Raw genomic sequence first — 26,553 nt, forward strand, 5'->3', positions numbered from 1 at the left:
GCCTCTCCACCACCGACATTTGGCTCTTCCAAGTGCTGAAACATTCACAGGCTCAAGCTCCAATTTTGCGCTCTTTCGAATGCTATCGCACAGTTTTTCACGACTAGCCCGCCACTCACGTTCAAGCTCTCCAAGCCAAGCTCACCGAGTCAAGGGGCATTCTGGGCCAGAACAAGTACTTGCTAGGCGCCACGAGGGAGACCCAGCTCAAGCAATTTTCCTTCCAGGCGAAAGAGAGCTTGTGTTCTTGTTTAAGGAGTTTGGTCTGGCGATCGGTTTCATTGTTCCCTGTGTTGACCTCTCAGCGCTCTTGGAATTTTGGAAAGGCTACATGAAAGACAGAACCCGAGTCATCCCTCGGTCATCATACGCTCTCGTCAACATTATCTTGGCCCATGCTTCTGCGGCTCTGGGGCGCGACAATGCATTCCTTTTCTATGATCGGTGTTCCCGTCTACTCGATATGCATACTGTGAAAGGCGCGGATATTGAGGCAGGTAGGCTGCTGGTCAAATTGAACCTGCGGATGTTACTAAGTGGCTCACAACTTCGACAGTTCAGTCCTTCGTACTCCTCTCAGTCTTTCAACAAAATCATCAGCGGTCTATAGAGAGCTGGACTACCCACAGCCTAGCCGTTAAAGCCGCTTTCCAACTGGGATTGCACTCGCCGTCATATTATGAAAATAGGGCTGAGAGCGAGACGCACAAACGGCTTTGGTTGTGTATCATCAATCAAGACAGGTAAGACCGGTCGCACATCACGACCACAATTGTCACTTCTAGCTAATTTTAGAAATAGACAACTTGCAATCCTTCTAGGTCGACCATTTCTGATTGCGCCCCAGTATATCCGAGTCAGCTTGCCTGAAACCTCAATTGCCATCCCAAACCCGCCCGTCGGAGGCTCGTACATGGCGAGTCTCTCAGATCAAGGCCTCTTTTTCAGAAATCTCATGTCAGTTGGAAGCATTCGTCCTCACCAGCATCTTTACTTACAACTGGGCAGCGATATCCATGCCATCCAGAGCTCGGCGGTGGAGAAATTGTACGACTTCAACATTGACGGACCAGGCCGAAGTTCGCCGAGAGAAATAATGACCGCCAGGCTAGATCTTACCATTCAATTAGACGAGTGGTGCGAAAACCTGCATCACACCATGCAGGTTTTGCAACCCAGTGATCCAAGAGGGGAGGCTAGGGTGTCAGCAGCTTCACGCTGGAGCATCATTCTCTCCGTGCATTACTACCTGACCAAGCTCTTTATCAACGCTCCTATCCTGTCCGTGGCTCTGGCCGAGGGACAAAGGCTATGGCTCAGTAACACACCATTCTCGGTGATCCACAAGTCTGCTGAAGAGATTCTGCATGCCGATTTCGAGTCGGCCAAGGAGTTACAGTTCATTGTCCAGGAGACTCATGGCGCCCGAATCTGGGCCTTTGGGAAGAACCCGATTTGGTTTATCTGCAACTATGCCAGTAAGCATAACAGTCTTGTCTACCCCTTCACAACATGTGCATGCCCTAACAAGTCTCACCCAACAAAGTGTTCACCGTTTCTCTTCATGCATTCGGCATTCTACTGTACATCAAGGGCCTTGGAAGTGACATAGCAGTATTAGACGGCCTTCGTGCAAAGGAAGTGCGATTATTGCTTGACCACAGCCTCGAAAGTCTCCGACTCATAGGCCGCCCCAGCTTGATGAGTCACAAAGCCCGCGAATGCCTTCTTCGCTTCTTGAACGTGTTTGATTCGATGGGTACGTTTGCTCTGGAGCTATCCACAGTACCTAGATCCGCTCTTGCAGAAGCCCGAAACTAATTGGCACTGTGTTTTAAGCTCTCGATGAGGAGGTTCGAACGACCATAGAAAGCAATATCTCGGGAATTGACATGAGAAGTGTGCGGTCTCAAGATCCCGCGGAGCCTGACTTTGATTTCTCCCAGTTCATTAGGGACACCGCGGAAGAGTTTCTCTTTCAATTGTAGCACGCGACTCGGCGAAAGGGTAGATAGAACACAATCGAGAAGTGCTACTTACGAAAGATACTTTACAAGTTCCAGCTTTAACCGTTAACTACTATACTAACGGAGCACACACGCCTTTCATAGTTTCTGGATGAAAGCCGAAACCACGTACAGCTTGTAATATATCTAGAGAATGAATTTCTTTTTTGAACTAGACCATCTTTTCTTTTTGAATCATTTACCGAAAGGTACTTTTGAACAGGCGCTGGAACAGAAGAGGTTCATTAATTCTTTGTTCGAAGACTGGCCGGGTGTTACAAGTCAGCAAGCACTGCAACGTGCGCATCTTGTACGGAAGCTTGGAGGTCTTGAAATGTGTCATACTTGAGAGCGGCATGCCAAATCGGAGCATAAGATGAAACTCACCCCCCCCCCCCCCCCAATTGATGCTTCTGTGCCAGAAGAAGAATATTGGGGATTCGAATTCCTGGTAGTTAGGTAGTTCAAAGCTCCTCAACAACCCCGAGGAGCAGTCCCTCCCGAGATTCTAAACTGAGACTGAGTTATGACAAACTACCTAGGTAGACTGGACGGGAGAGTGGAGCAAAGGGAGGTCTGCATGACAAGAAAACAAAGGCGCTGACAAAGAGCACCAACAAAGCCTTTATCCCCAAACAATGCGGTTTGGTCAGAACATAGCTTGTGTGAGTGGAAGAAAATCTTATATATATGTACATAATCTTCAAGCTCTTGCTGTACGTTGGCATAGGAAACTTCTACTCGCCCTATCAAGCAATTGGCTGTGCTTAATCTTTTTCAAAGGGTAGAAAAGCACCGACTACGGTTTTCATACACTTTTAAGTAGAACGGAAGTCTTATAGCATGTCTGTAAGCCAAGTTCCCATGAAATTCGGTGTCGAGTTCGAGTTCATCATTCCACAAGCCCAGGGGGTTGACTCGCACCCGGAAGATGATCGTTTCTATTATACTAAAGAATCTGACCCCCGATTGGGTGGCGACGTTATCGGCTCTGTCATAGTGGGATTCTTAGAGGACACTATTCCGATTGTCAAACTTGAGTACAATAACTATCGAACTTACCAAAGGCTCGCAAAGGATCTAGGGATCAATCTTTCAGCAGGCCATGCCCTGCCATATTCCCACTTTTGGGCGTGCAGTTACGAGGGCTCGTTGCAGTCAAGGCCGGAAGAGGACGTTAGAGGAAACTACAACTACTGGAGGCACCCTGCAGAAATTTCATCTCGTTTCCTAGGCGAGCACGAGTTCGACGAGGTTGCTCAGGTATACAGAAAGCTTCGGGCATCCATGAGGATTAATCTGAATAGTTCGTGCAGCTTCCATGTCCACGTCGGCACAACACATCTAGACCTGGTTGGATACCAGAAACTAGCCACACTCGTGTTTATCTGCGAGGAATTTCTGTGGAGGTGCTGTGAATCGTTCAGGCGCGATGGCCCGTGGTGTCTTTCGGTCTCCAAGTACTCTCAAACGGCTTGTGTGCCTACCTCGCGCCGTCCAAGCCCAAATATGAGTTCTCTCGTGCCACCCGGCCTTCTCTCAGCCGACGTCCGCCGTTCACTCCTTGGAATATGGGCCTCACCTTCCTTACGAGATCTTCAAGAGCAGCTACTCGTCCCATTTGGACGTGATGATATGGAGGACTTCCACCACCGGGGCGCCTTCTGCATCCGGGACCATGATTACCGCGACATAAACGCAGATCTCTGCCCCACTGCTACCGTTGAGTTTCGCTATTCCCACGCTTCTGGGGACGCAGAGCGAGACCATTGTTTCGTGCGGATTTGCATTGCGCTCGTCAGGGCTGCTGAGCTCGACGGTCCTGAGTATACCGCCATGATAGCCTCGTTCGCGAAGGGCGGCGATTTCAGCAACTTCCTGGGCCCGCTCAACCTTCAGGATCTGCATGCATACTGCAACGCGGCCGAGCGTGAGTATGCGCGCAAGGCAGCGCAGCCTATGGAGCCTGCTACTGAGTTTCTTCCAAGAATCTAGATGCAGTCTGTGGGCTTGAATCAAGAACGGAGGCTCTCATTTTGCTTAAGTACCTATGTAGTTGTGAATGCTTTCCCAGCTGGATTATAATTTAGAATTTCGCTCTACATCAAGTAAGCAAAGGTCATTTCTGAGCTGTTGAGTTATTGTGAGTCTTTGTGCTTGAAGAGGTAACTTTTATAGATTTACGAAGGTTAAGAGAAATCGTATACCGGCAAAGGCTTTGGTTAGTGAACAAGTTCAGATATTCTCTAAGCCTGTTGCATACATCGTGATTGTCGAACACTTACGTCTACATAGTTACACTCCTTACTAATATGGCAGTGCCACCAGGATGTCCACGGTGGCGGCATTTGGCATAGGAACGGCTCGCGCCGAAATGATCTCACAAAGCTGAAAAGTTCTAGACCTTTGACAGCTTTGAGTGTCACAAAGAAACGTGTGAAGTTTGGTTTGTGCATTTCGCTTGTCCCACGAATACTTGGCATTACACTGCTAGGCAAAATGCAATTCGGCAAATCATCGTCCCCGCTGCAGGTTCATTTCTGGAGAGCGAGCCACTTAGGCAATACTATGGAAGAACGCCTCAAGGCAGGCGGGGATTAGAACTTTGTTCCGCCCGATTGTGGACGGGCATTGAACAATTCTCGTCAATATAAATATCCCCACATGAATCGCTCCGGATAAAGAAACATTGGATTAGAACTGTGACTATAGTGGGATTTGATGCTGCAAAATTTCGCTTTCCATGGATCTTATGAGGGGTAGCATGGTCTCACAGCCTGAGGAGAGTGTTGAGAACGATGGAAAGAGTGTTGAGAGAAACCTCAGGGCTGGATGCCATTTGTCAGGGAGACGATTCTAATATGGGAAGATACGTAACTATAAAAACATGAGGGCCTCCCAGTAAACGTAAACTAAGCAGCTGGAAATTGCAGCACAACCACACCTCTTCAACTGAACCGCTGAGTAGCCAAGAAGAAGATGCGCTCTTACGCTTTGTTCCTCCTAGCATCAATTGCTACCCTTGCTTCGGCAGCATGTGACCGAGAAGACCTCAAGGACTTGGCTATCCAATATGTTGACGCGCAGGCGACTGGGAGCGTGGAGGATATGCCCCCTTTCATTGACGTGGCGACAGTGAGTACCTCACAGACGCTCTTCAATCAACTTGCGTTTGGCACTCGGGGCACAGCTGCTCTCGAGGGATTGTCTAGGCCACGTCGACCAGCCAGAAAATGAGATCTGGCGGTTGCTTTGGTTCCAAACACCTGGGCACGTTCGGGGAAGGCTGGACATTGACTTGAACCTACCTAGTACTCCGAGAATGGCCAAGCCATGGACATCAAGACAGGCATTCTGACCCAGTCCCTTAACATTGACCACAACCGAAGCATTCACGACACAGTCCAGTGCGCTACCTTTACAGAGCTCATCGTGACCGACCCAGACCATCCTTACGTGATCGGCACCCGTATTCTCTACACCGATGACGGGGAGATATCGCACATGGAGTCGATCGTGACAGATTCAGGTGACTGGCTTTTCAACGCTACAGGTTACCTCTACTGGAACTCGATCGAGAACTGGGACCCCATCCCAACCGAGCAGTGGGACTCTCGGGCACTGATCAAGGCCGCTGGTGACGCCTACTTCGACCGCTTCAACAATGTGAGCGTGGTTGTTCCGTTCGGCCCGACATGCGCCCGGCTCGAGGGCGGCGCATACACAGGCGAGAACAACCCGACCGGCGAGACTTGCACCATCGGCGGCATGCCCAGCAGCATCAAGATCCCTTACCGCCGCTACATTATCGACGAGGAGTACGGTGCCGTGGACCTTTTTGTTGGGTTCCCGGGGCTCGACCGTACCGTTCCCGACCAGGCGATGCCGGACAGCCACCTCTTTCGGGTCGAGAAGGGACAGATCAAATGGATCCACACTGTTTCCTCATGTGTTAACGCGGGATGTGGGCTCAATTCAACCATAAACAACACTGTCTTGGGGAAGAGGAAGGTCAAGTACAATCAGCATCCTGTCAGGCTTTGAACGAGTCGATACATGCCACGAGATAGGCCGGTCGCAGAGCTCTCTTGGTTTGGCTGCCGACTAACCTAGAGCAGTGCTGGATTGTCAAGTTGTATTTCAAGCTCATGTGGTAAGCGCAAAGCCAGGGAAGTCGAGGGTAGGAGGAACAGAAAAGAAAATGAGATATATTGCGTGTTTCGGGTGCAACTCTGTAATTCTCCAGGGCGAGAATGTCTCGGCATATGCCAACTTCCGGCCTGTGAATCACATAGTACTTTTAAACTGCTAGAACATTGGATATTGCTGAGCATTCTACGTGGTGTCTTATGCTCAATGCCAATTTTGGCAACCTCTTCCTGTACACACTCGTATAAGCAGGGCTTTCAAAGCTCCTCAAATTTGTTGTATTGGCTGTGTTGACAAGGCAGATGGATTAGTTAATGTCAGCAAAACTAACTGGTTTCTGGACTCATCACAATAGGTATTGTGAGGGCTATCGTAGATTTTACTTGTTCGATGTGACCACTTTCACATTCCGCCATCGGAGGCATGATGTTCAGGCGTCGGTGAACAGGAACAAAATCCTCTGAATTAATGAAGCTTGAATTTTGACGTCATATAGAAATTCATGGAAACCAAGTGGGACCTATTGCCATTCTAAGTAAACGCCACGGAACAATGGGTCTTCTTGTCAAATCTGAGTCATTTTTTTCCGATTCGGACCTGATGTCAGATGCAGGCCGGATCCATCGATCAGCATGAATATGGAGAACATGAGTAAGAAAATCGCTTAATTGCTTGGAAATTGTTATTGCCAATTGTTCAAAAGGGCGAACGTGGTGGTGGTTTCCTTTCACGGTCTGTTTGCAGCGTTCTGCACAGAACTTTGTGACAGTCTTGGCGCAGTGAATGTGTAGTCAGGCGGCAGCTTGAACCAGATACACGCTCCTTCACGGTCTACAAAGCGTGAATAATATTCAATATCCTGGAAATGGACCTTGACGATGATGTTTTCCCATCACAGCTAGAGAGGCTGCTCCCAGAACTGCAGGAGAACGACCAATTTGAAGAGCACCTTGGTTACGATCACGTCCTAGCAAGTCTTATGCAGGTCGACAGAGATAACTATAAGGAGAATATCCCTGTCTACATCAGACGAATGCTGGATGCGGTGCCGGAAGATGATCCGCTTCACAACAATTCCATCTCCAAGCCATGCCTACCAAGTGTCAAAGGTAGGACTTTCGATCACTGCAACAATGCAATGGATCTTTTATTAACGGGTGGTGACGTCGAGCAGGGCCACCATTCATGATACGGCAGATACCAGGCAAAGGGATGGGTGCAGTCGCCATCCGTCGCATTCCCGCCGGCAGTCTTGTGCTGGACGATCCCTTCGCGCTATCTGTCCAAGAAACAGTACAAGAGCCGGCCAGCAAAGAAGAGGCTGTCGAGCTAATAAGCGTGGTACTGATCCAGCTCCTAAGCCAATATGTGCGTCTTCCGATCGATCCCCGCCGGCAGTTCGCAGGCCTGCACCCACACGTCAAAGAGGGAACACACGACTGGTTCCGATTCAACTTGAGGGAATTAGGTGTCGAATTTGACGATGCCGAGCTTGACTTTGTCGTACGGTTGTATTGCACATTCGAGACAAATGTGTTTTCCACGGCGCTGCCCGGGGGCGGCTTGAACTGGAGGATCGGCAGGCTGTTTCTCACAACCAGCCGCATCAACCACGCATGTCAGCCAAACACAAGGTCGAGACAGACTTCAGAAGGAAACAAGGTCGTTACTTCGATCCGAGACATCGAGGAAGGTGAGGAGATCACGCTGCGATATCTGGATCACAAGCTCTTCAGTCGCAGCGAGTGGCAGGCAGAAACGCAGCGTATGTGGGGATTTGTGTGCGACTGTCCGGGATGCAGGTGGAAATGAACTGCCGTTGAGAACTTTTTCGCAATGCTCGTGTGTCATTCACACCTAATACTTATTATCAATTGATCAGAGGGGCCACGGACACAAGCAAGGTTCCTTGTGACACAAGACGCAGAAAATCAAACCCGGCGGTCCTTGGCGGCTCGTCAGTATTCGACCCCAACGTTTGTGTCTCGGGGATGAAAGACGCCTGTCATATGGAAATGAAGAATGAGACCACTACACTCAGACACTTGCAGGCGAGGTCTCTGTTTAAGCGAGCGGAGTGTCATTTAATGACACCTACAAGAATAAATCAAACCATGGATAACGAGAATTATTTCAATATTCCAGGTCGAAGAAATCCACAGAAGCCCTTTTGACGACATCATTTCAACCCGAGCGTGGGAGATTACCTCACGATGGGATCTCAGGCAACTCGAAAAGAACTTCTTGCTCTCGTTGCCGGCATAAATGCTGCAGCGGAATCACTGGATACGTCTGAGGCGTGCGAAGTTTTTAAAGCCAGGGAAACCCTTTTAATCGAATGTAAAAGGCTGATTGCCTCCATCGAAGACGCCGATGCAGCAGTCTGGCCCCGTGCGTTTCAGTTCAATGTGGCGGTTTCTATCGACATCGCAGCAACTCTGGGTATCTGGGAAAAGCTGCGGGACAGAAAATTCGTCACGCTCTCGGAGATATCGAAGGAAACAAAATCAGATACAGCAGCGACCGGTCCGTGGCCCAACAAACAAATCCTGAATTTACACTGACTTACGCACTCCATCCTGTCACAGTCCGAATCTTGCGGCAGATGACTGCAGCTGGACTCCTTTTCGACGCGTTAGACCATGAGGAACCTACGTATGGTCTCACGCATCTTGGTCGTCCATACCTAGACCCCAATCATGTATCTTTCAACCGATTCATTCTTCAAGAGGTCGTTCCAACAGTCCGCCACTCCATTGAGCAGAAATGCTTCCTCCCAGAGAAGCACCTCGAAGACACGCCTTACAATAGATGGATCCGCCTGACCCAGGATTCAGCCCGCGCAGCGGATATGGTCAAAGGCATGAGGTCTCTTAGCTCCGGGGCCTTGGCGCCGACTGCTTACCCATTCAGTAGCGAGCTCGAAAAGCTGAACATCCAGGATGGAGACGTGGCCATTGTGGACGTGGCCGGCGGTCAAGGACACATCATGGAGGAGGTCCGCAGACAGAACCCTGGTCTCAAGGGCCGGATCATCGTGCAGGATCTCCAGGCAGTGCTCGATGCCGTACCTGATGGCCCGCCCGGCGGTGTCGAATTCATGGCCCACGACATATTCAAGCCACAGCCGATTACGAATGCGCACGTATATTATCTTCGCCACATCGTTCACGATTGGGACGATGAATCCATGACTGTGATCCTCAACCAGCTGACCCCTATCTTGAAGGCACGCCCTCAGACCAAGTTGATGTTGGCTGACTTGGTCCTTTCCGATACTAGCATCGACATGCAAGAAGCGGTCAGAGACTTTACCATGTTTCGAATCGGTGGCTTGGAGCGTACCGAGGCTCAATGGAAGAAGCTTCTGGCGAAGAGTGAGCTGGGGATCAAAAAGATATGGAGAGGCACCGAGCCTGAAGCATGCGTAGAATGCACCTTGCTCGACACATTACCGTGACGAGGCTAGTCCTTGAGACATGACCCAACAGGGTCATGCTATCTTTTTGACTTGGCGGGAAGCACGAGGCCAAGAGTTGCTCAATCCAAGGCAAAGCCGAAATGAAGACTTCGAATACCACATTGAAAGCCACGAGGACGCACTGTCGTACTGACACTTGGTCGATGTGAGATGAATGCCCGACCTCGAAGCATGATTTAGAAAACTAAGGTGAGATTTTCAATATCACAGCATCAAAAGCCTACATCAGCTCAAGCCTCCACCTCAATTTTCAACAGCCTTGCTGCGTTCTTCCACCGTATTCCTTCCAGCTCCTCCTTACTCACCAACCCGCTTCCTTCAAGCTCTTCGAGCCACTTGAGCCCATCTTCGCTGCTCGCAAACGGATAGTCCACGCTGTACATGATCCTGTCCTTCTTAGTGTTCCGCAAGATACATGCCAAGGGATCCAAGGCCCAGTTCCCGCTTGTCGTAAGCCACATATTCTGATCCCAGACATCCCGAAACGATCGGGTCCTTCCAAATCGGCTTGATATTCGCTCTATTCGCTGGAGCATGAAAGGCACCATCTCGCCAAAGTGGCCGATTACGATTTTCAGCATTGGAAACCGGTCAAAGACCCCGCCGGCGTACAGCCGCAGCACATGTACCGCGACGTCGCTATGCCAGCCAAACGCGAACGCGGATATCGCTGCAGACACTTGGTCCGGGATTGCCTTCGATCTGTAAGTGCTGGACTGGCGCTCCGAGGGCCAGGTTGGGTGTATGTAAATCGGCACATCCAGCTCACACGCCGCCTGCCACAGCGCATCATACTCGGGGCCCTCGTAGTACGTTCCGGACTCGGTGTGGCTGTCGACGAGAGCGCCCAGGAACTTGGCCTCGGAGCACGTGCGCCGCAGCTCTGTCGCCGCCTCAGCCGGGTGCCCCATCGGCAGCGCGGCAAAACCAGCGAAGCGTTCCGGGTGTGTCTGGACCGCCTGGGCGAGCTGGGCGTTGGCGGCGCGGCATTGGTCGGGTGTCAGGTCTCCTGGCCCGTGGGAGATCACTTGGAGGGTGACTTGGCCCGCGTCCATGTCCTTGAGGCGCAGCGGACCGAGCTCGGTGAATTTGTCCCAGAGCCCCGGGATTTTCTTGAGTGCTTCATCTGCCGCGTGCGGGTTGGCCTCGGCAGCTTCGGACATAAAGTGCTCCTCGAGGGTTATTATGGGTGTTCTCGTCGCCATGGTGGTAGTTGGTGCTGGTTTGCCTGCCTCTCACACGTCCTCTTCGTCTGTGGCGTAATTATTTCTCTGCTCAACAATAACCTATGAGTGATGAACGCTGATCCCACTGCCAAGAATCTCCATTGTGCCATCCTTTTATACGACAGCTAGTTCTAAAGCATCATCTCCAACTCCGTACCGGTCGTAGCGGTCATAGCGGTCATACCCGGATGGCTCGGATGTTCCACTACTTTTCATGGTAGTAGTGAATGCGAATCCCGGGCTCGAAGTCTACTGCTTTGGGCAGCTTTAACTCCGTGGCGGACTTTGAATCGGCGGACGGCCCGGATTTATCTATACCCTTTCTTGGACAGGGCCGATCAGATATCTAGTGCTTATTCCAGCACGGAGTCTGCATCGGGCTGCGGGCCTGTCATCAGTTGCGGCTCGTCTAGCCCTCCCGTGCAGCTTGCATAACCGCACTTATTCTTAGTGGGTTTCGGGCCGCCGTGGGAAATTCCCGGAACCTCACTGCCTGGCTGGCCAGGCTGGCCAGAACATTTCATGCTCAAGTGATGTCGTCAGCCCTCGCGTGTTGACTGTGGTCTGTTTGCTGCACCTTGTCCTACACAAAAGCCTGACAAGTGGCGTGAGGGTGCACATCACCCAGGCCTGCGAGGCTGGTGCTTCGCTGGGATCAAGAACCCCTTATTTCCCTCGGCCTCATGCGCCCCCTTCAACCCCTTATAGTCGGGTTAGTCGGGTGCCTGCGCTCCTCAGCCCACAGCCCACACCAGCGCCCGCCAAGAGCTTGGTAATCGAACGCGAGCAGCCACAAGAATCTACTGGGATATGCACTAACTAGTCACATGCCTGGACACAGACACGTTCATGAAACCTGGGGTACGACCTTGGCATCTGCAAAACACCTATGAGCAGCCGCAAAACTGTATTCTGAGGCGCAGTGCGTAACTTGGTACTTGTGGACGCCTCGCATGAAGCCGCAATATAAGGCTGCGAGTGCTGACCACGTGTGCCCCTGACCAGGGTGATCCTCCTTTTCCGTCCCTGTGTGATTACCTGAGCGTGTATCTCGATCTCGCTGGCCGATGTAACGTGTTCGCGTCTTGCACCGTATTTGAGGACAATTTTGACTACAACAACAATCTTGGAAGCTGGTCGAGCAACTGACCAAGGAAGCAAAAACCTCACACTGCAGTGCGGAATGAGATGACTGCAGCTGTAGAACCAAGTCAGCCTCAGCTCCCCTCCTATAACGAGGCCCTCCAATGGGGCTACACGCCGCCGCCGCGGGTAACATGGGCGCCGCCGAGGGAGGACTCGCCCAGCCCGCGACCGCGGACGCTCCGGCCACGGGCGAGTGCGGTGCGGCCGTTCTCAATGTCAACAATCGATGAGTCGGCGCTCAACGGCCGCAGGCCATCAACATCTTCCGGGGGGCCATTCTCCCCCATCGGGCTGGACAACATCCTGCGAGATGCCCTGAGGGGAGCATCACGCACCAGCGACGGACCGCTCTCGCCTGCGTCGCCCATGTCGCCAGTACGACCCTCGACCGCACAGCCAGTCTCATCCAGCGACCTCCTCACAGTCCCCTCATCATCACCATGTGACTACCCGGAGCCTCGATCACCAGCCTACTCGCCAACACAGGAGGAATTCATCCCAGAGCCCGTCCCGCTGCATCCGAGGCCGCCAATCCCGCCCGGCTACTCACGCCATGACCCTACCGCGGCCACATACCTCCTCCACTCACCCCTCATCTACTCATCCTCGGGCTCGTCGCCACAGACGCCCACGTACCAGCTCGACGCGCGGCTCAGCAAGGCCGGGCGGCCGTACCAGCTCCGGATCAGGCAGCTGGACCACCTCGAGAGCCGCACCCTGGCCTTCAGCCGCGACCCGCACCGCAGCTCGGGCCGCTTCCTCCGCTACGAGGAGGAGCACACGCTGTACCTGCTGCAGGTGATGCAGCTGATGGGCGGGTTCGGCGTCCCGGGGCTGGGCTTCGGCCCCTCGTGGCGCGTCGAGATGCACCGCGACCCGAACCACGAGGGCAGCGGCACCAGGGGCTTCATCCGGTTCGAGGGCGGCGGGTTCCTGGGCATGGGGAAGGGCTTCATGCGCAAGAGCGGCTGCAAGTTCTGGTACATGACCCGCAAGAGCGACCGCGAGCGCGAGGCGCTGGGCGAGTCCAAGCTCTCCGCCAGGTACGGCTACCAGCCCGAGTTCGAGTGGAACCGGCGGCTCATGTTCTCGGTCGAGAAGAGGCGCGGCGCGCTCGGGCTCGGCGGCCGGAGCAAGGGGTATGAGTGGAAGGATGGGAAGGGCCGCGTCGTGGCCGTCGAGAGCGCCGAGGGCAGGTTGGACCTGTCCCGCGTCGCTGCGAGCATGAGCGCGCATTCCAGAGAGTCGCTGCTCGCTTGCTGGGTTGGCAAGTGTTGGGCCGCGGGGGCGTTGGATCTGTGATGCTGGGCTGCGGCTCGGGTGACGGTCACGACATCATGATGCTTTTCATGTGATCTACTACATTCAAATTGTAATGTGCGAAAGCAGCGTGCGTGTATGGTTATCTTTGGGAAGGACGGAAGCATATCATATACCTAAGTTTAGTTCTGACGTGGCGACATTCGATTCTCTCTTCTCTTCTCTTCATATTCTTGCTGCAAAATAACTACATGGCCAGGAGAGGTGGAGGCAAGGCAAGAATCAAGTCCGTCGACAATGACTTCTCATGCTCCAGCTGCTACCTCAAGCCGCCCTTCACGTTGACGGGTGAGTCTCTGGTTATATCCACCTGCAGATAGTGATTCCCACCAACATTCGGAGTTGTTAAAGGTAAAATCGGCGAGTCTCCCGTCGACCTCAGTGACTTCTCCAATGGAGCTCGTCTCAGTCCCATTCTCATCGTTTCATTCCCATTCTCATCGCGCTCTATCTCCCCCCGCCGACTCTTGGCTGACCTCTTCAGCCGCAGTAGGTGGCCCTCCTCGGGGCTGAGCCCCATTCCGCGTCTGGCGGGCTCGGAATCTGCGACTGCCCCGGGTGAGCATTCTGCCGATAGAGCTAGACGTACGATCCGGAAGCAACGCCCGGGCGCGGGCCCAGTTGACCGACTCTCCAGGCCGCGGGCGAGCCTGCTCCAACAGCTCCAACTCCTCTCGTGACCAAGGTCTTCGTTTCGGCCTGACAGCGTACCCATCCTTATTCCTAGACTCTTGCTTGCGTCTGGCTTGAGGCATCGTCGTCCACTTCGATCGACATGCCAGTCTGCTCCGCCCCGGCATCTGTGCCTCTACGCTCTTCCAAAAGGCGGACTGTGGTGTCCTCCGGGCGTCGGGCTGTCCGAAGCACAGAGATCTGAGCTTCTCCATCTCTTGTTGGGTCCACCTCGGGCCGCGGCCTTTGGATGGCACGCCTCCGCCAAACGACCCCGGTGGTCCTTTTCTTGGCTGGGCTTCACGGCCGGGCGGAGCGACCTGGCGCCGTGTATTGGTTGTAACTCTTGTCTTCGAGATCGTCACGCCTGGGAAAGAGAGGGGATCCTGGTCTTCCGGCATCGCGAACGGGTCTTCATCGTCCTCAGCTAGCGCTGTGGATGTCGAAGGTCTAGCTGGCCTCCCTGTTGGGAGTGAGATTCGGGCGGGCAGAGACGGGCCTTTGCGCGTTGCTAGCGAACTCCGTGCGAGCTCTCCTGTCGATGGTGGCGGAGCTTCAGCAGCACCTTTCGCAAACTGTTCAAGTACTTGGTCATGTCAGCTCGTTAGAGACGAAATCTTTCCTGGTAATCCGCGTCCTTTTTCAACATGTTATCCAGCTCACATTTTCTCCACGAGGGGTCGGATAGTGAAGCATCCCCACAGCTCCAGGTCAAGTGGGACTTCGCGCTCGAGGTATGCAGTTCAGAGAAGTTCATTTTCACAGAGAAATCTTCACTGGAGAGCAGTCTCGTGGCGAGTGATGACCTGTGGCGTTCCGGGAGACCGCCGATCTGAGATTCACAGTAGTCGATGAATCGCTGCCTCTTCTTGGCTTGAGCCTGCAGGATCGAGTCGTTGTACTTGGCAAGCCTCGTGTCGATACCCTCTCTAGACTTTTCTAACACATCCAAGATCATTTCTTCCATCTCTTCGGCGTCAAAAACTGTCGTGGTGTACCGCTGGCGCTTGGGCCTTGGAGCCAGACTCTCCGAGTCTGCCATCGTTAACAATCTGATGATGTGCCAGTATCACAACTAGAACACACAAAATTACGCTCTCAAGAATAGGAACTGTGGTGGTTTCTGACAATTGAATTCGGAAAGCATAACAAGTGGGCTGCCCGGGGATGCGTGTACATCTGAGGTTAGATACTTAGACATAGAACAAACGGACCCTTTGTTGACCGTTTGCTGGTGGGACCCGGCGCAAAGACCGGTGCCATGCCATGCGAACGAATTAGACCGCCTCATTCTGGATATCGTTTTACGTATGGACGCTTTAGCCAATACCTTACAGTCGCCGAACGGATAGGTGCATGAAGAAGGTGGCCTTCTGTTTGAATATGTCTTGAGTCGTCTTTGTCCCTGCTTCTGCCTGAGGGTGTCGATTCTTGCAAAAAGCATAGCATCAAATTGAATGAGTGGAAGCAGCCTGAGGCAGAGGCTGGTGTACTCTGGCAGACTCCACCGGCCGCAAGACTACCCAACCTTCCAACGTAAAGTGTTGCGTGCCTTTCTAGACACATGCTGAGCTCGCTGGTGTTTGGTGTTTGCGTTCCGGTTGCGTAGGCCCGTTTGCATTTCCTCTCTATCAGCATGGCTTCTTCAAATCATTTTGATCTTCGTTCGATGCTGGAAGTACAGAACAGGAGGAACCAGCGGGCGAACGCCGATCTCGAACGATTGGGGACGCTGCCTCTGGAGGGTGGAGATCCCAGACCCGGTTCGCTGGAAGGGTGAGTAGGGTTTTCAGAAGCTTACCTGGGCGATCAAGGCTTACAAATTCTTCATTATGAAATAAATTTCGATGAGCTAAGGCATCCAGTCACAGATATGCTGCAATTGACCCCGGAAGCACGGGCACTCGTGCTGTCATAGCAATTTCGAAGATCGACGAGACCACCGGGAAAAGAAGGATAGTCGAAGACGGCATCAAGCGCATCCAAGATTTTAGGGAAGATGACGACCGTGACAGACGAACCACCCGGGGTGAATGGCCATCGAAGTGCTGTCCCTTTGATGGCCCTCCTTACTACGTTGGCTACGAAGCTGACGCTCAGGACAAGAAGAGGACAATTTCTATCAAGGCCATTCCATACTTCAGAACGCAAGATGATGATGGTCACCCTTTCACGAGAGCTCTCTACGACCACTCCAGATCTCTGCGTTCTGAGGTCGACAGACGACACTTCGATGATGTACTGGATACTATTTTGTTCAATTTCTTGTATGTCTGTAATCACTTGTTGCAGACTTCGATGTGCTCTTCTTCTTTCCCTCCTTCTTCTCTCAAACTGCCATCACGTCCTCCTTTTGATGTGCTGAAAGCCCCCGGGACACATTTCCCAACTGATCAATATGCATGTGTCTGAATAATACAAGTGCTGACGCTTGGTAACCAACAGTAACGAGGTCGTCCAGCGCATCCTCAGCATGTGCAAGGCATCGAACATAAAGCTCCGTTCCCTGGCCGTGTGCGTTCCGCAAACTTGGTCGAGACGCGAGACGCCTATCCAGGAGTACCTTGGTCCCATACTCGATCGCACGGTGGCGATAGATGGCGTCGAGACAACATTTGCTCTCGAGGCTCAGTCCCAGGCTCAGTACATCATCAAACACTACTTTCGGCAACTGAAGACCTGCAATGAGCTGATGGTCCTTGACTTTGGTGGACATTCCATGGTACTTGTCTATCCCCTTGAATGCCGTGATTCAATCCTACAATTTCAAGAGGCTGACGGCCCTTGAACATAGGGAGGCTCCGACACCCAGCTACATTGGGGCCCTGCGAACGACCGGCCTACGTTCCATGCTCCGCCAGGAAGCGATTTTGGTAAGCATGTCACGCACTTCTCACATATTGGCCTCCACGTGCCAGTGTTGTAAAATCGATTGATGCTCCCCTAAACAACAGGATGAATACTTTCCTCTCCTCTTTCGGCATGTCGAATAGTTCCTCAACCTTTCTTTGAATGTGTACTTTCCACACTCGCTTCAAGACTTTCTGATAAAGGTTACAGGCGTCCGAGGTGGCTACGAGCTCTGGGAGATCGGAATTGGCAATTGTATCGACAAGACAATGAAGAGGAATCCGAAAAAGTACCCCCAAAAGAGGCGCCACGTGATAAAGGCGAAACTCCTGGAGGGTTTCTTCAATAGCAAGGCCAGGATTAATTTCGAGAACCCGCACAGGCTTCACACCGACCTGGTGGACCACTTCAAGGACCCGAAGGCGTCTTACGCCGTCTACATCACGGCCGAACAGCTCAAGGCTGAGTGGGAGAACGCCTTCCGAGATGCAATCAACATGGCGGCCCGGAACATCAGAAACGTCGTTACGGAGGGCAGAAAACTGAGGGTTCTTCTGACAGGAGGAAGTGCGAACAGCCAGAACTTGAGGGCTGAGCTGAACAATGTCTGCGATGAGCTTCGCGAGAAGGGGTTCGATGTTACCCTCAAGGTCGTTGCGAAGGACATGGACACGGTCCTGGCCCCGTAAGTGTATCTCACACGACGTCTTCGTGATCTAGTAGCATCAGACGCCTAACTACTTCTCACCCAGTGTGTGGAGCATTGCCGAGGGAGCGGCATGCTGCCATGCCACCGCCATGGACGTGGACGAATTCTTCGACCTCGGTGCGGCTCTTGGCTTGCAGATCCGGACGGCCATGGCCAATGGTGGAGAGTGGGCTGGAGAAAACTGTCAGCTCCTGTTTTGCAAGGTTAGTTTTTTCGTGCGGTCTTTGTTGAAATGTGCCCTGCAGGAATGGATGTGGCGTGTTTCTGTCGGAGACTGACCCGACTGTATCGTCCTGTTCGTTAGCGAGACGGCGTGGAGCGACACCCCAAAGTCGACATCGACATCGATGGTACCAAGAGGAAGTTCAGGATCGTTGCCGACCCTTTCCTGATGGCTTCTCAGGGGAAGGTGAGCAGCAGCGACGTCATCCTCGTCAAGGATGCCTACGACATTGGGGACCTCGAGCTCAAGTACATCCCGAGCTTCGGCGGAGATGCGCTACCCATCCCAAACGGCAGACACACTCTCGAGGTCGCCGAAGTAGTCTGCAGCGGCCGGGAGGCGATCGCGGTCCTCCGGCTGAGGCCCAACCTGTCCGATGGTGCCCGCAGGTCCAAGAGGATGCTGGACAAGATGGCCATCGACGGACACTGCAACTGGAGCCTCCTATTCGAGCTGCCTCTGACGTCGTGCGGGCCCAGCAACCTGGTGGAGCTTGATATCGACCGTGTCCGTGGCCGTCTGTGGAAACTTGATGGATACATTCATGGCGCTCGCCTCGGGGAACAACAACGTGAGATCAGCGTGGAACTGGGTACCCCGTTTCCGTCGCCAGCGAAGCGACGAAGGGTGGATGGCCGATTTCCCATCAGACCAGATCCGCAAGGAGATATTGATGAGCTTTCTTATGATTGGGATCACTAGTCATAGTAAATGATTCGGCAGACTCAGCGTTTGAGCCGGTAACGGGTGTCAACAATCCAGGCGGTAGAAACCACACAAGTATTCCATAGACAGTAATCTACCTATCACCAGCCTTTCCTTTGTTTGTTCACTTGTGATTCGTTCTCGCATCGCATCTTGCAAGCTTCAAGACAACTTCATATTGACCTTTGGGCAGAGTCCGGCACATTTGTGCATACTCACTGGGGCCTTTGGAACTTGTCCTTGACCTGTGAAAGTGCAACAGCATGGTGAGATTGCTATCAGTTTACGCGAAGGATATTTTCTCCTCTTTATCGAGACAACCACGGCCTCGAAATCTCCCTCAAACTTGCCTCATCAGTAGGTACCTAGGGAAGCATAACACACTCTCTCCCCTGCAGCAATCTGCGTTGTACATATAGCCTTACACGCAGCAGCCAATGGACGACCGAGTCCCGGTGCGGGCTGTCCTCGGTCTTTTGGATCAGATAGCGCGTCATCGACCCCTATCGGACGATGTTGAGATCCTTGCAGGTCAGGCTGCTTGCCCCGACGAGACGCCAAGGCCAGGTGACAAGACGAAACCAACCTTCGCATCAGACGAGTACGCGCAGAGAGGAAATCGGCCCACTGAGGGAGGAGACTCGGGGCAAGTGCCGAGGCCGGCCCTGAGGAGTCTCGGTGGCTGATCTGGGAACACGGCTGTATGGGTTGGGATCGGTGAACTGAGGTGAGGGAGGGGACGGCATTGAATGGATGGATACTGCGGGCACTGATGCTCAAACCTCGTGCACGGAGTAATTGTTGCATGCTCCCAGGCTCCTCCCTTTTGCCCGGCCAGCGCACAGGCGTGTTGCTGCCAAGGCTCGGTTCCTGGGTTCGTGGGAAGCTTAACCAGGCAACTTGACGCTGTTCTCCATAATGGCGAGACAGGACCATTTTACATTGGGCAGTTTCGCATCCTCCTATGAGGAACCAGGTTCGGCATCTGCCGGCACGTAAGATTTTGGTTGGCAGCGTTGGGCGACTAAATCGTCGCCTCGGGCTTGGCTGTATGCACGCATGGAAGGAATAGGGAGGTAAAAGGAGGGAGTCGAGAATGTCTGGAACCGAGGGCCCCTGTCTCCCTGTCTCACATCAGAGGAAATCACCTGTTTGCCAAAAATGCTCCGTACGAACGGGGGTTCGAGGCTTGAAGTAGTCAAGGTAGTTCAAGCACCGGCGATCGGCCTTGGGATTTGCATGTATGTTTGTCGACGACAGATCATGATTTTCCCTTCCCGCCAGCCGATGGCACTGATGTTCGCCAGGGATATCTAGTAGAGGGTGTAGACTAGTAGATAGATAGCCGAGAAATGTCCGCGTGTGGTGTCAAATGTGGTGTCAAAGAAGCAGACGCGCCCCTAAAACTCAAAACGAACCCACTGGCATGATTTCATCTCGTCTCGATGCCGGCTTCAAGTTCGTTTCTGACTCTGTCATTGACCTGGGCTTCTCCCCTGCACACAAGCTTTCTTTCACCCAAGCACCAACGAACTGAGGCCTTGGGCGGCTGCGGGTCGGCGGCTCGCCTGCACAACCAACCCCTCCCTAACAGCCCTATATCCACTTGGACCGAGTTGACCCCCATCTCGCCCCCATCTCACCCCCCAAGCCCCCCAAACCCCCCAGCACCTCCCCTGTCCCACTCGCCCACGACCCACTCAGGGGTTTCGACTTGCGGCTCACTTGCGACGGCATCCGTAGCAGACCACCAGGGCATGTTGCCTACACAGGCACGCAGCCCTTTGGGGCAATCCATGCCTGTGTCACTTGGCGCGTTTGTATGCCGCATGCCTGCACGATATGATCATCTCAAGTTGGCAAAAACGGCCTGGCTGCCGCTGTCAACTCATGGGGTGAAAGACGCCTCACAATCCAAACTAAACTCATCTCTGTCGGCTCATTTTTCTTTCTCTTCTCCCTCATTCTTTCTGTCTGTTCAATCCGATTCTTCACCAGCAGGTCTGTCACTCTTCTTCACAACCGCAGGGGTTTTTTCTCTTCTTGGATCTGCCACAACACTCATTTGTTTTGAACTATAATATTGTTTCATTTCTTTCTGGGAGGAATAGGGAACAGGCAGGACAAGATGCGTTCAGTAACTCGAGTTCTCCTCACCTCGGCCATGCTGGCTGTGGCCAACGCCCAGGGCGTTATCGTGAAGGCGGTCGGTGACAAGGGGACGAGTACCGGCCTCCAAGGTATGTCTCAGCGTGACGATGTATGGTGTTATCCGGACGGAAGCTGACCCAGCCCGCAGTCAACCCCAATGACCCTGCCGATGCCAACTTCATCGCCCAGGCCGAAGTGGTCGCCAACGTCGTCAACGAGTGTGGCCGTACCATGGCCGGGGGCAACATCGATATTGGAGAGAACACCGAGACTGCCCTGGCTGCGAACCAGGTCACTCAGGTCTCCAAGGGCAGCACCGTCACCATGACCATCAACACGGTCAACGAGACCGGCCAGGGCCCATTCAGCTGCGACCTGGACCAGACGTCGAATGCCCTCGGTGCCAACGGCCAGACTGCACTGGATGTCCAGGAGGGCAAGGTCAACGGGAATGGCGAGATGCAATTGTGAGTACTAGTATCCCATAGACCGGCAGGTGTGCCATATATGTCATAACACACCAACCACACCCTCCCAAAGTCACTAACACACATCCCCCCCACGCAGAAAGGTCACCCTCCCCCAGGACCTGGCCTGCACGGGCTCCTCCCAGGGCAACGTGTGCACCGTCCGCTGCAAGAACCCCAACAACTTTGGCGGCTGCGTCGCGGTCCAGCAGACAGACGTCAAGCCGCTGCCCGCCGACAACGACCCGTCCAACATCAAGTCCGCGCAGACGCTGGCCGGCATCACCGCCCAGATCGCCCAGAACAAGCAGGACCTGGCCGCCGCCGTCGCGGGCAACGAGGCCGCGGGCTCCGTCGCCGAGCAGGGCCCCACCATCGCCCAGGCCATCCTCGACTCGGACCCGCAGATCACGCAGGACACCAACGACGAGATCTCCAAGCAGGTCAAGGCCAACGCGGTGGACACGAGCGGCGACACTGGGGGGAATGCTGATGCAGGAAACGGCGGTAAAGGGAAGGGGGGCAAGAATGGAGGAAACGCGCAGAATGGCGCGGGTGCTGGTGCTGCGAAGGCTGGAAAGGGCCAGAATGGCCAGGCCCAGGCTGGAGGAAACCGAGGAGCGAACGGAGCAGGGGCTGCTGCCGGAGGAGCTGCCGCCGGAGGAGCTGCCGCCGGAGGGGCCGGCAACGGAGCGGCGGCCGGAGGAGCGGCGGCCGGAGGAAACGGCCGTGGAGGCAACGGCCGCGGACAGGGCGCCGCCGGTGGCAACAATGCTGCCGCAGGAGGCGGTGCCACAGCAGGTGCTGGGGGCGCGACGGGCGGAAATGGAAATGGAAACGGGCGTGCCGGGGGTGCTGGAGCCGGGGGCGCCGGGGCCGGAGGCTTCGGCTCGTTCTTCGGCGGCGGCAAGAACAACAAGCGCATGGCACCCACCGAGCGCCGGGCCAAGAGGTTCGTCGACGTCGGCGCTGACTTCCAGGCTGGCGGCAACTAGGTGGGATTGTGCTCTCTGTCGGTTGTCTAGAGTGGGCGAGGTGGCTGTGGGTTGCTGTAATGTGGCTTTTTCCCCCTTTTTATTTATAGATTGGAGTGCTGTGTTCATATGACTGCTATACTGGATTCTGGTGGTCTGCTTCATGTGAAATTTTTTACTATCGCTGCGTAGCATGTCCTGGTAATCAGGGTGTGCTCAAGTGCTTCGGGTCCCAGTTCCTGAACCATCAGGTCAAGAGTTCCTCCGCGTTCGGTCCAGCAACGCCTGGACGACATTGTCGAGCAAGTGGGCTCGGTCCGTCTTGGAATGCGGACCACGGACATGTGGCCACTCTGGTACGGGATGTTGATAGCATTCCTATCCTCTTGAAGTCTGCCCTCACCCTGCTGGATAAGAGATTGACCGAGTAGCAGTCGGCAAAGCCTTCTACGTACCAGGCTGGTGACTAGAAAAGTGATCCATTGCTACCACGAACTCACCGACCAGGTGTTCGATGATCTCCAGCGAATTTCATCTCAAAGCTGGCTGCCGTGCTCATGATCGTCTTGCACTTCGAGCCGCTTGTTTTGCAACTGCGGGGGAGCCTTTCTCTTGCCGATAGTGATATCCCAGGCTCCCATGGCGCGCAGTATCTTGTCTTCATTGCTCGCGGCCGCAACGAGACACACATTCCAAACGGACGACCATTTGTCACGGAATAGCCCAAGGGCATGGTGCCTACCGGATATCCTGCTGCGGCCGCAATGGTGGGGATTCTGCCATCCGTTGGGCCTAGAATAATGTCTAGGTCATGTGCAGCCAGTGTCTTGTCAATACCCTGAACTCGCGCTGCGTTCCGGAGGATTTGGACACCCTCATCGTACTTTCTTTCCAGCAGATATGCGCTTTTCTTCTTCAATGGCATCTTCGAGGAGTTGCTGGCCGGGATAACCTGTTTTTCGTCCAAGAACGATCTGAATTAGCATGTTGTTGTACCAGAATTTACTATGAATGATCTTACGTGGAGGCAGTTCCTTCTCTGCATTCTGTCGGTTGAATTCAACCATATCTCGCAGGGACTTGATTTTACTGTCATCATAGCCTTCCAAGAAGACGTCCCACTCATTGCTAAAGTCATGATCTGGCTCAAGTTAATGCAAAGTGGTCCATGGCGCGTATTTGGATGTTCAAAGTGGTCGTGCTTACTCCACAGCTGCTCAAGAGCATCGTCGCCGTCCAAGACTAGTTGGTCCATTGAAGGGAACGGGACTGATCGCACAACCACCGCCCCAGCATTCTCGATCTTGGCAATTGCAGCATCCATTTCGTCCCTTTGCTGCTGAATCAGAATAGGGTCGGGATCGCAAATCACCGGTGAGAACGACCACAAGGTCGGATCGACAAATCCGACACGCAGTCCGCTCCACGGAGCAGCTGCGCCGTCTTCATCGTCCTCGGTCTTCGTGCCCCTTTCTGCACCGGTGATGACCTCAAAAAGCGCTGCGAGATCTTGGGGGGACTTGGCCATGCCACCCATGCTGTCGGTGAGTGAGCTCCATAGAGCTGTCCCCTCTGTAGGGAGAAGCCCCACGGTGGCTTTGAGGCCGTACAGCGCTGCTCGGTTGGCGGGCTGTACAATGGAGCCATCGGTCTCGGTGGCCAGCGCAAGCGGCGCGAATCCTGCTGCCACCCCGGCCGCGCTACCGGATGACGAACCACCAGGAGCCAGGATTTCAACCTTGGTAAGCACCGTATCAAATGTCAAAAGCACTATCCCCGTGTGCAAGTTTTGATTTGGCCTACACTGTGACCCAACAGCTTGTCACCCTCTTTGAAGCCCCCAACGATGTATGGACTCTGAGTCTGGCCACCCAGAGCTGACCATCCTGTGGTCACTCCAAAGCCTTTCCACCCTGTCATTTCCTGTTTAAGCAATCAGATCTTGCTCGGCCTCCGAAGTCGAATCTACTTGTTTTACTCACAGACAGGTTTGCCTTGCCAAGAATGATAGCGCCGGCTTTGAGTAGCTATTATTACGATCAATATCGATCGCAGGGTGTCAATGATCGGGGTTAGATGAAAAACCATACTGACCCGGTCAACTACTGGAGCATTCTTCTTGGCAATCGCGTCTTTCAAGGCATATGTACCAACTGTCGTTGGCAGCTGCAGCTCGGGGCCCGTCATGATGTTGTCCTGGAGCCTTGATGAGTATGTGGCTGAGACTCCTGAAACTAGGATGACTTCTTGCCTTTACTGTGATGGGGATCCCGTGTAGTAAACTGCGAACAGAACCCTGCTGCCTCTCCTTGTCGAGGTCTCGGGCCGTCTGTTGCAGAATGCTGCGGGGCGTAATGGACAGCATGGCGTTTAGGTTCAGTCCATTGTGGTTCTCACACTCAATTTGGTTCAAATAAAGGTCCAATAGGTCCACGGATGTGATAGAGCCGTTACAGAGGAGATTTTGAAGCTCTGTACTGGAGACTGTGAGCGGGTCGATGGATGCCGCAGCGCTGTCCGCTGGCTCGCGATGGAGAGAGTTCGTCATGGTCCCACAAAGTGGCGTTCGAAACAGAGTATTCGAAGAATAGTAGCGTTGTTCAGGCGATGCTTGAAATCGACTGAATCCTCTTTTAGGATAGATGCAGAGAAATCGCGTTGCTAGAATTGCAAAACCCGTGAAGGCTGCAGTTGGAAGGACCGCACGGGTACGTCTTTGGCAGGTGGAAAATCGCATGAAAGCGGCTCTAAGAAGAACCAATGTCGGGTGGGGAAGCTTCATCTGAACGCTCAGTTGGTACCTGAACGCTCAGTTGGTACCTGAAGGCGTGTGGGCCAGAAGGCGTGCCAGAAGGGGTCCAGAAGGAGCTTGTACCTGAAGTATCTGAAATCTGGACAATCCTGGTTAGGTACATGGTTTTGTATGGGCCCTGCACGTAAAATCTTGTACTGGGTGAGCGGTCGAAAAAAGCTGGGTGAGTGGACGTTGGCTCCTCAAAGAGGCGCCCCCGACAAGTAGGAATGTTAAGAAGGGAAAGTAGGCAGCAAACCTCCATCGGCTCACATTGCATTGGAGGTCAGCCCTGAGCCCATCAATGGCAGAACTGCAGCGCGAAAGCGCATTCAGTGACAAGTCCCTCACAGTGGTTGGACCAGTTCGCACCGGAGAGTGCGAGTGGACAAGCTTCATGATGAGCGAGCGATACGACGAAACTCCGTGTGACTGCCACTCCGATGTGAGTCACCGAAAAGAAGACCACTGGCAAGGCAAAATACCCCAGGAGCATACAACCTACCGCAGTGTAGTCCAGATATAAAATAATAGTCTTCCAACCGATAGCTTCCCAAGTGGTTGACCAAACTCGGTGCTCTCTGTAGCAATCAATAGTCAGGACAGCTAAAAGATAGAGTCCGAGGAAAAGAAACAAGTACTAGGAAAATAACCCAAGTGTTCAAAGTTCGAGAAAAAGATTAAAAAATATGCCTCATTCCGGTTCAAGCAGCACCTGGGCCTCGTCAGGCGACGGGTACAGGGACGACCTCTGGTGGAACAGCACCCAGCGCCACAGGCCCCAGCTCTTCAGCAACCTCTACCAGGGTCAGTACCCCATCAACCCCCAGCAGCAGTACTGGGGGAACCGCAACATCATGGTCTGGATCCCGCAGCCGAGCCCCGCGGCGGCGTGGCCTGCCATCTACCCTCCTAGCTACCGCGGTTGGAGGTGAGCTGTGAGGGTGGTGGGATCAGTTCGTTAGGCTTTTAGTAGACAGGCAGTCAGCGTCATGCTGAAGCACCCTAAGGCAGTTGGATGGTAGGATGCCTTGCTTAGTAGCTGGGCCATCTCGTAAATAAAATAATTGATTTGATATACTCCCGTCCTCAGGGACGCCATTTCCAAGAAAGATGGCCAGCCAAGTGACATGAAGTGAGGCGATGAAAACAAATGCACCCTCGAGCCCAGATACTTGCGCAGATCGACTTCGCAAGCTTTAGCCACAATACCACACGACCAGCTAGGTAATCCCATGTCCCTGTCTTGTCTGGTTAAGCACAATTCTGTGTGGACCAGCCTGAGGACACAGACGGGTTTGATGTCGAGAGCCACAGCCACCCACTGATGGGAATAGTCCCGAAAGGATGAGGACCACTGGGGCGGATAGGTCAGTCACAGAAAGATCTACCATTTCAAGTTCCGCAGTTCACAGAGACAGACCGGAGATTCCTACAAATGCTCATTTTCTCGCTCTATATCAATACGCTTGCGTTGCCAACTGAGGGCAGGGGTATCTAGTTAAACAATTGAAAACACAGGAACCTTTCCGAAACCGAACGAGCTCCTCATCTCTCTTAATCATCTTCATCTTTTTCCATCATCTTGTAATCTTCACGTTTATCCATCCCATTCCATTTCCATTTCATTGTAATCCATTCCATTGCATCCCATGACATTTCATCCCTTCCCCGGGGGTCGTC

General features: G+C 53.4%; 11 protein-coding genes across 11 annotated transcripts; 8 read left to right on the plus strand and 3 right to left on the minus strand.

Annotated features, from left to right (window-relative positions):
• The first annotated feature begins 590 nt into the window (after positions 1 to 590).
• On the plus strand, positions 591 to 2,044 carry KVR01_005856 (uncharacterized protein). The gene is made up of 5 exons (XM_044786233.1): positions 591 to 743; positions 802 to 957; positions 1,009 to 1,478; positions 1,547 to 1,759; positions 1,840 to 2,044. Exons 2-5 carry the CDS (start codon positions 914 to 916, stop codon positions 1,986 to 1,988), a joined length of 876 nt encoding a protein of 291 aa, XP_044644659.1. The 5' UTR covers positions 591 to 743; positions 802 to 913; the 3' UTR covers positions 1,989 to 2,044.
• Positions 2,045 to 2,849: 805 nt separating this feature from the next.
• KVR01_006060 (uncharacterized protein) lies at positions 2,850 to 4,001 on the plus strand (the record flags this gene model as incomplete). The annotated part of the gene is made up of 1 exon (XM_044784210.1): positions 2,850 to 4,001. One exon carries the CDS (start codon positions 2,850 to 2,852, stop codon positions 3,999 to 4,001), a length of 1,152 nt encoding a protein of 383 aa, XP_044644863.1.
• A 984-nt stretch (positions 4,002 to 4,985) lies between these two features.
• Positions 4,986 to 6,050, plus strand: KVR01_006453 (uncharacterized protein; the record flags this gene model as incomplete). The annotated part of the gene is made up of 2 exons (XM_044786038.1): positions 4,986 to 5,141; positions 5,319 to 6,050. 2 exons carry the CDS (start codon positions 4,986 to 4,988, stop codon positions 6,048 to 6,050), a joined length of 888 nt encoding a protein of 295 aa, XP_044645256.1.
• A 2,318-nt stretch (positions 6,051 to 8,368) lies between these two features.
• On the plus strand, positions 8,369 to 9,615 carry KVR01_006210 (uncharacterized protein; the record flags this gene model as incomplete). The annotated part of the gene is made up of 2 exons (XM_044790641.1): positions 8,369 to 8,681; positions 8,744 to 9,615. The coding sequence occupies 2 exons, from the start codon at positions 8,369 to 8,371 to the stop codon at positions 9,613 to 9,615; spliced, it is 1,185 nt and encodes a 394-aa protein (XP_044645013.1).
• A 251-nt stretch (positions 9,616 to 9,866) lies between these two features.
• KVR01_005997 (uncharacterized protein) lies at positions 9,867 to 10,961 on the minus strand (the record flags this gene model as incomplete). The annotated part of the gene is made up of 1 exon (XM_044782884.1): positions 9,867 to 10,961. The coding sequence occupies exon 1, from the start codon at positions 10,839 to 10,841 to the stop codon at positions 9,867 to 9,869; it is 975 nt and encodes a 324-aa protein (XP_044644800.1). The 5' UTR covers positions 10,842 to 10,961.
• A 980-nt stretch (positions 10,962 to 11,941) lies between these two features.
• Positions 11,942 to 13,575, plus strand: KVR01_006239 (uncharacterized protein). The gene has a single exon (XM_044786046.1). It carries the CDS (start codon positions 12,051 to 12,053, stop codon positions 13,308 to 13,310), a length of 1,260 nt encoding a protein of 419 aa, XP_044645042.1. The 5' UTR covers positions 11,942 to 12,050; the 3' UTR covers positions 13,311 to 13,575.
• Positions 13,576 to 13,765: 190 nt separating this feature from the next.
• KVR01_006475 (uncharacterized protein) lies at positions 13,766 to 15,042 on the minus strand (the record flags this gene model as incomplete). Its single annotated transcript, XM_044786848.1, has 2 exons — positions 13,766 to 14,586; positions 14,664 to 15,042. The coding sequence occupies 2 exons, from the start codon at positions 15,040 to 15,042 to the stop codon at positions 13,766 to 13,768; spliced, it is 1,200 nt and encodes a 399-aa protein (XP_044645278.1).
• Positions 15,043 to 15,669: 627 nt separating this feature from the next.
• KVR01_006054 (uncharacterized protein) lies at positions 15,670 to 18,484 on the plus strand (the record flags this gene model as incomplete). The annotated part of the gene is made up of 7 exons (XM_044783478.1): positions 15,670 to 15,776; positions 15,872 to 16,255; positions 16,446 to 16,722; positions 16,795 to 16,873; positions 17,061 to 17,535; positions 17,603 to 17,762; positions 17,864 to 18,484. 7 exons carry the CDS (start codon positions 15,670 to 15,672, stop codon positions 18,482 to 18,484), a joined length of 2,103 nt encoding a protein of 700 aa, XP_044644857.1.
• A 1,450-nt stretch (positions 18,485 to 19,934) lies between these two features.
• KVR01_006347 (uncharacterized protein) lies at positions 19,935 to 22,225 on the plus strand. Its single transcript, XM_044793062.1, has 3 exons — positions 19,935 to 20,727; positions 20,787 to 21,105; positions 21,206 to 22,225. Exons 1-3 carry the CDS (start codon positions 20,616 to 20,618, stop codon positions 22,098 to 22,100), a joined length of 1,326 nt encoding a protein of 441 aa, XP_044645150.1. The 5' UTR covers positions 19,935 to 20,615; the 3' UTR covers positions 22,101 to 22,225.
• A 729-nt stretch (positions 22,226 to 22,954) lies between these two features.
• Positions 22,955 to 24,266, minus strand: KVR01_005857 (uncharacterized protein; the record flags this gene model as incomplete). Its single annotated transcript, XM_044794530.1, has 4 exons — positions 22,955 to 23,031; positions 23,101 to 23,220; positions 23,286 to 23,849; positions 24,170 to 24,266. 4 exons carry the CDS (start codon positions 24,264 to 24,266, stop codon positions 22,955 to 22,957), a joined length of 858 nt encoding a protein of 285 aa, XP_044644660.1.
• A 1,293-nt stretch (positions 24,267 to 25,559) lies between these two features.
• On the plus strand, positions 25,560 to 25,805 carry KVR01_005796 (uncharacterized protein; the record flags this gene model as incomplete). Its single annotated transcript, XM_044793709.1, has 1 exon — positions 25,560 to 25,805. One exon carries the CDS (start codon positions 25,560 to 25,562, stop codon positions 25,803 to 25,805), a length of 246 nt encoding a protein of 81 aa, XP_044644599.1.
• Between the last annotated feature and the right edge of the window lie 748 nt (positions 25,806 to 26,553).

The sequence above is a fragment of the Diaporthe batatas genome (genome assembly GCF_019321695.1).
Source record: "Diaporthe batatas strain CRI 302-4 chromosome Unknown Contig00006, whole genome shotgun sequence".
In the NCBI taxonomy this organism is placed as follows: Eukaryota; Fungi; Ascomycota; class Sordariomycetes; order Diaporthales; family Diaporthaceae; genus Diaporthe; species Diaporthe batatas.

What these genes read in the sequence shown, in the direction of transcription:
- KVR01_005856 (XM_044786233.1), top strand. Translation starts at nt 914, where the DNA reads ATGGCGAGTCTCTCAGATCAAGGCCTCTTTTTCAGAAATCTCAT. An exon ending in GTTTATCTGCAACTATGCCA is followed by an intron (nt 1,479 to 1,546) that starts GTAAGCATAACA and finishes CACCCAACAAAG; the next exon opens with TGTTCACCGTTTCTCTTCAT. An exon ending in GAACGTGTTTGATTCGATGG is followed by an intron (nt 1,760 to 1,839) that starts GTACGTTTGCTC and finishes CTGTGTTTTAAG; the next exon opens with CTCTCGATGAGGAGGTTCGA.
- KVR01_006239 (XM_044786046.1), top strand. Translation starts at nt 12,051, where the DNA reads ATGACTGCAGCTGTAGAACCAAGTCAGCCTCAGCTCCCCTCCTATAAC.
- KVR01_006347 (XM_044793062.1), top strand. Translation starts at nt 20,616, where the DNA reads ATGCGTTCAGTAACTCGAGTTCTCCTCACCTCGGCCATGCTGGCTGTG. An exon ending in GACGAGTACCGGCCTCCAAG is followed by an intron (nt 20,728 to 20,786) that starts GTATGTCTCAGC and finishes CCCAGCCCGCAG; the next exon opens with TCAACCCCAATGACCCTGCC. An exon ending in GGGAATGGCGAGATGCAATT is followed by an intron (nt 21,106 to 21,205) that starts GTGAGTACTAGT and finishes CCCCCCACGCAG; the next exon opens with AAAGGTCACCCTCCCCCAGG.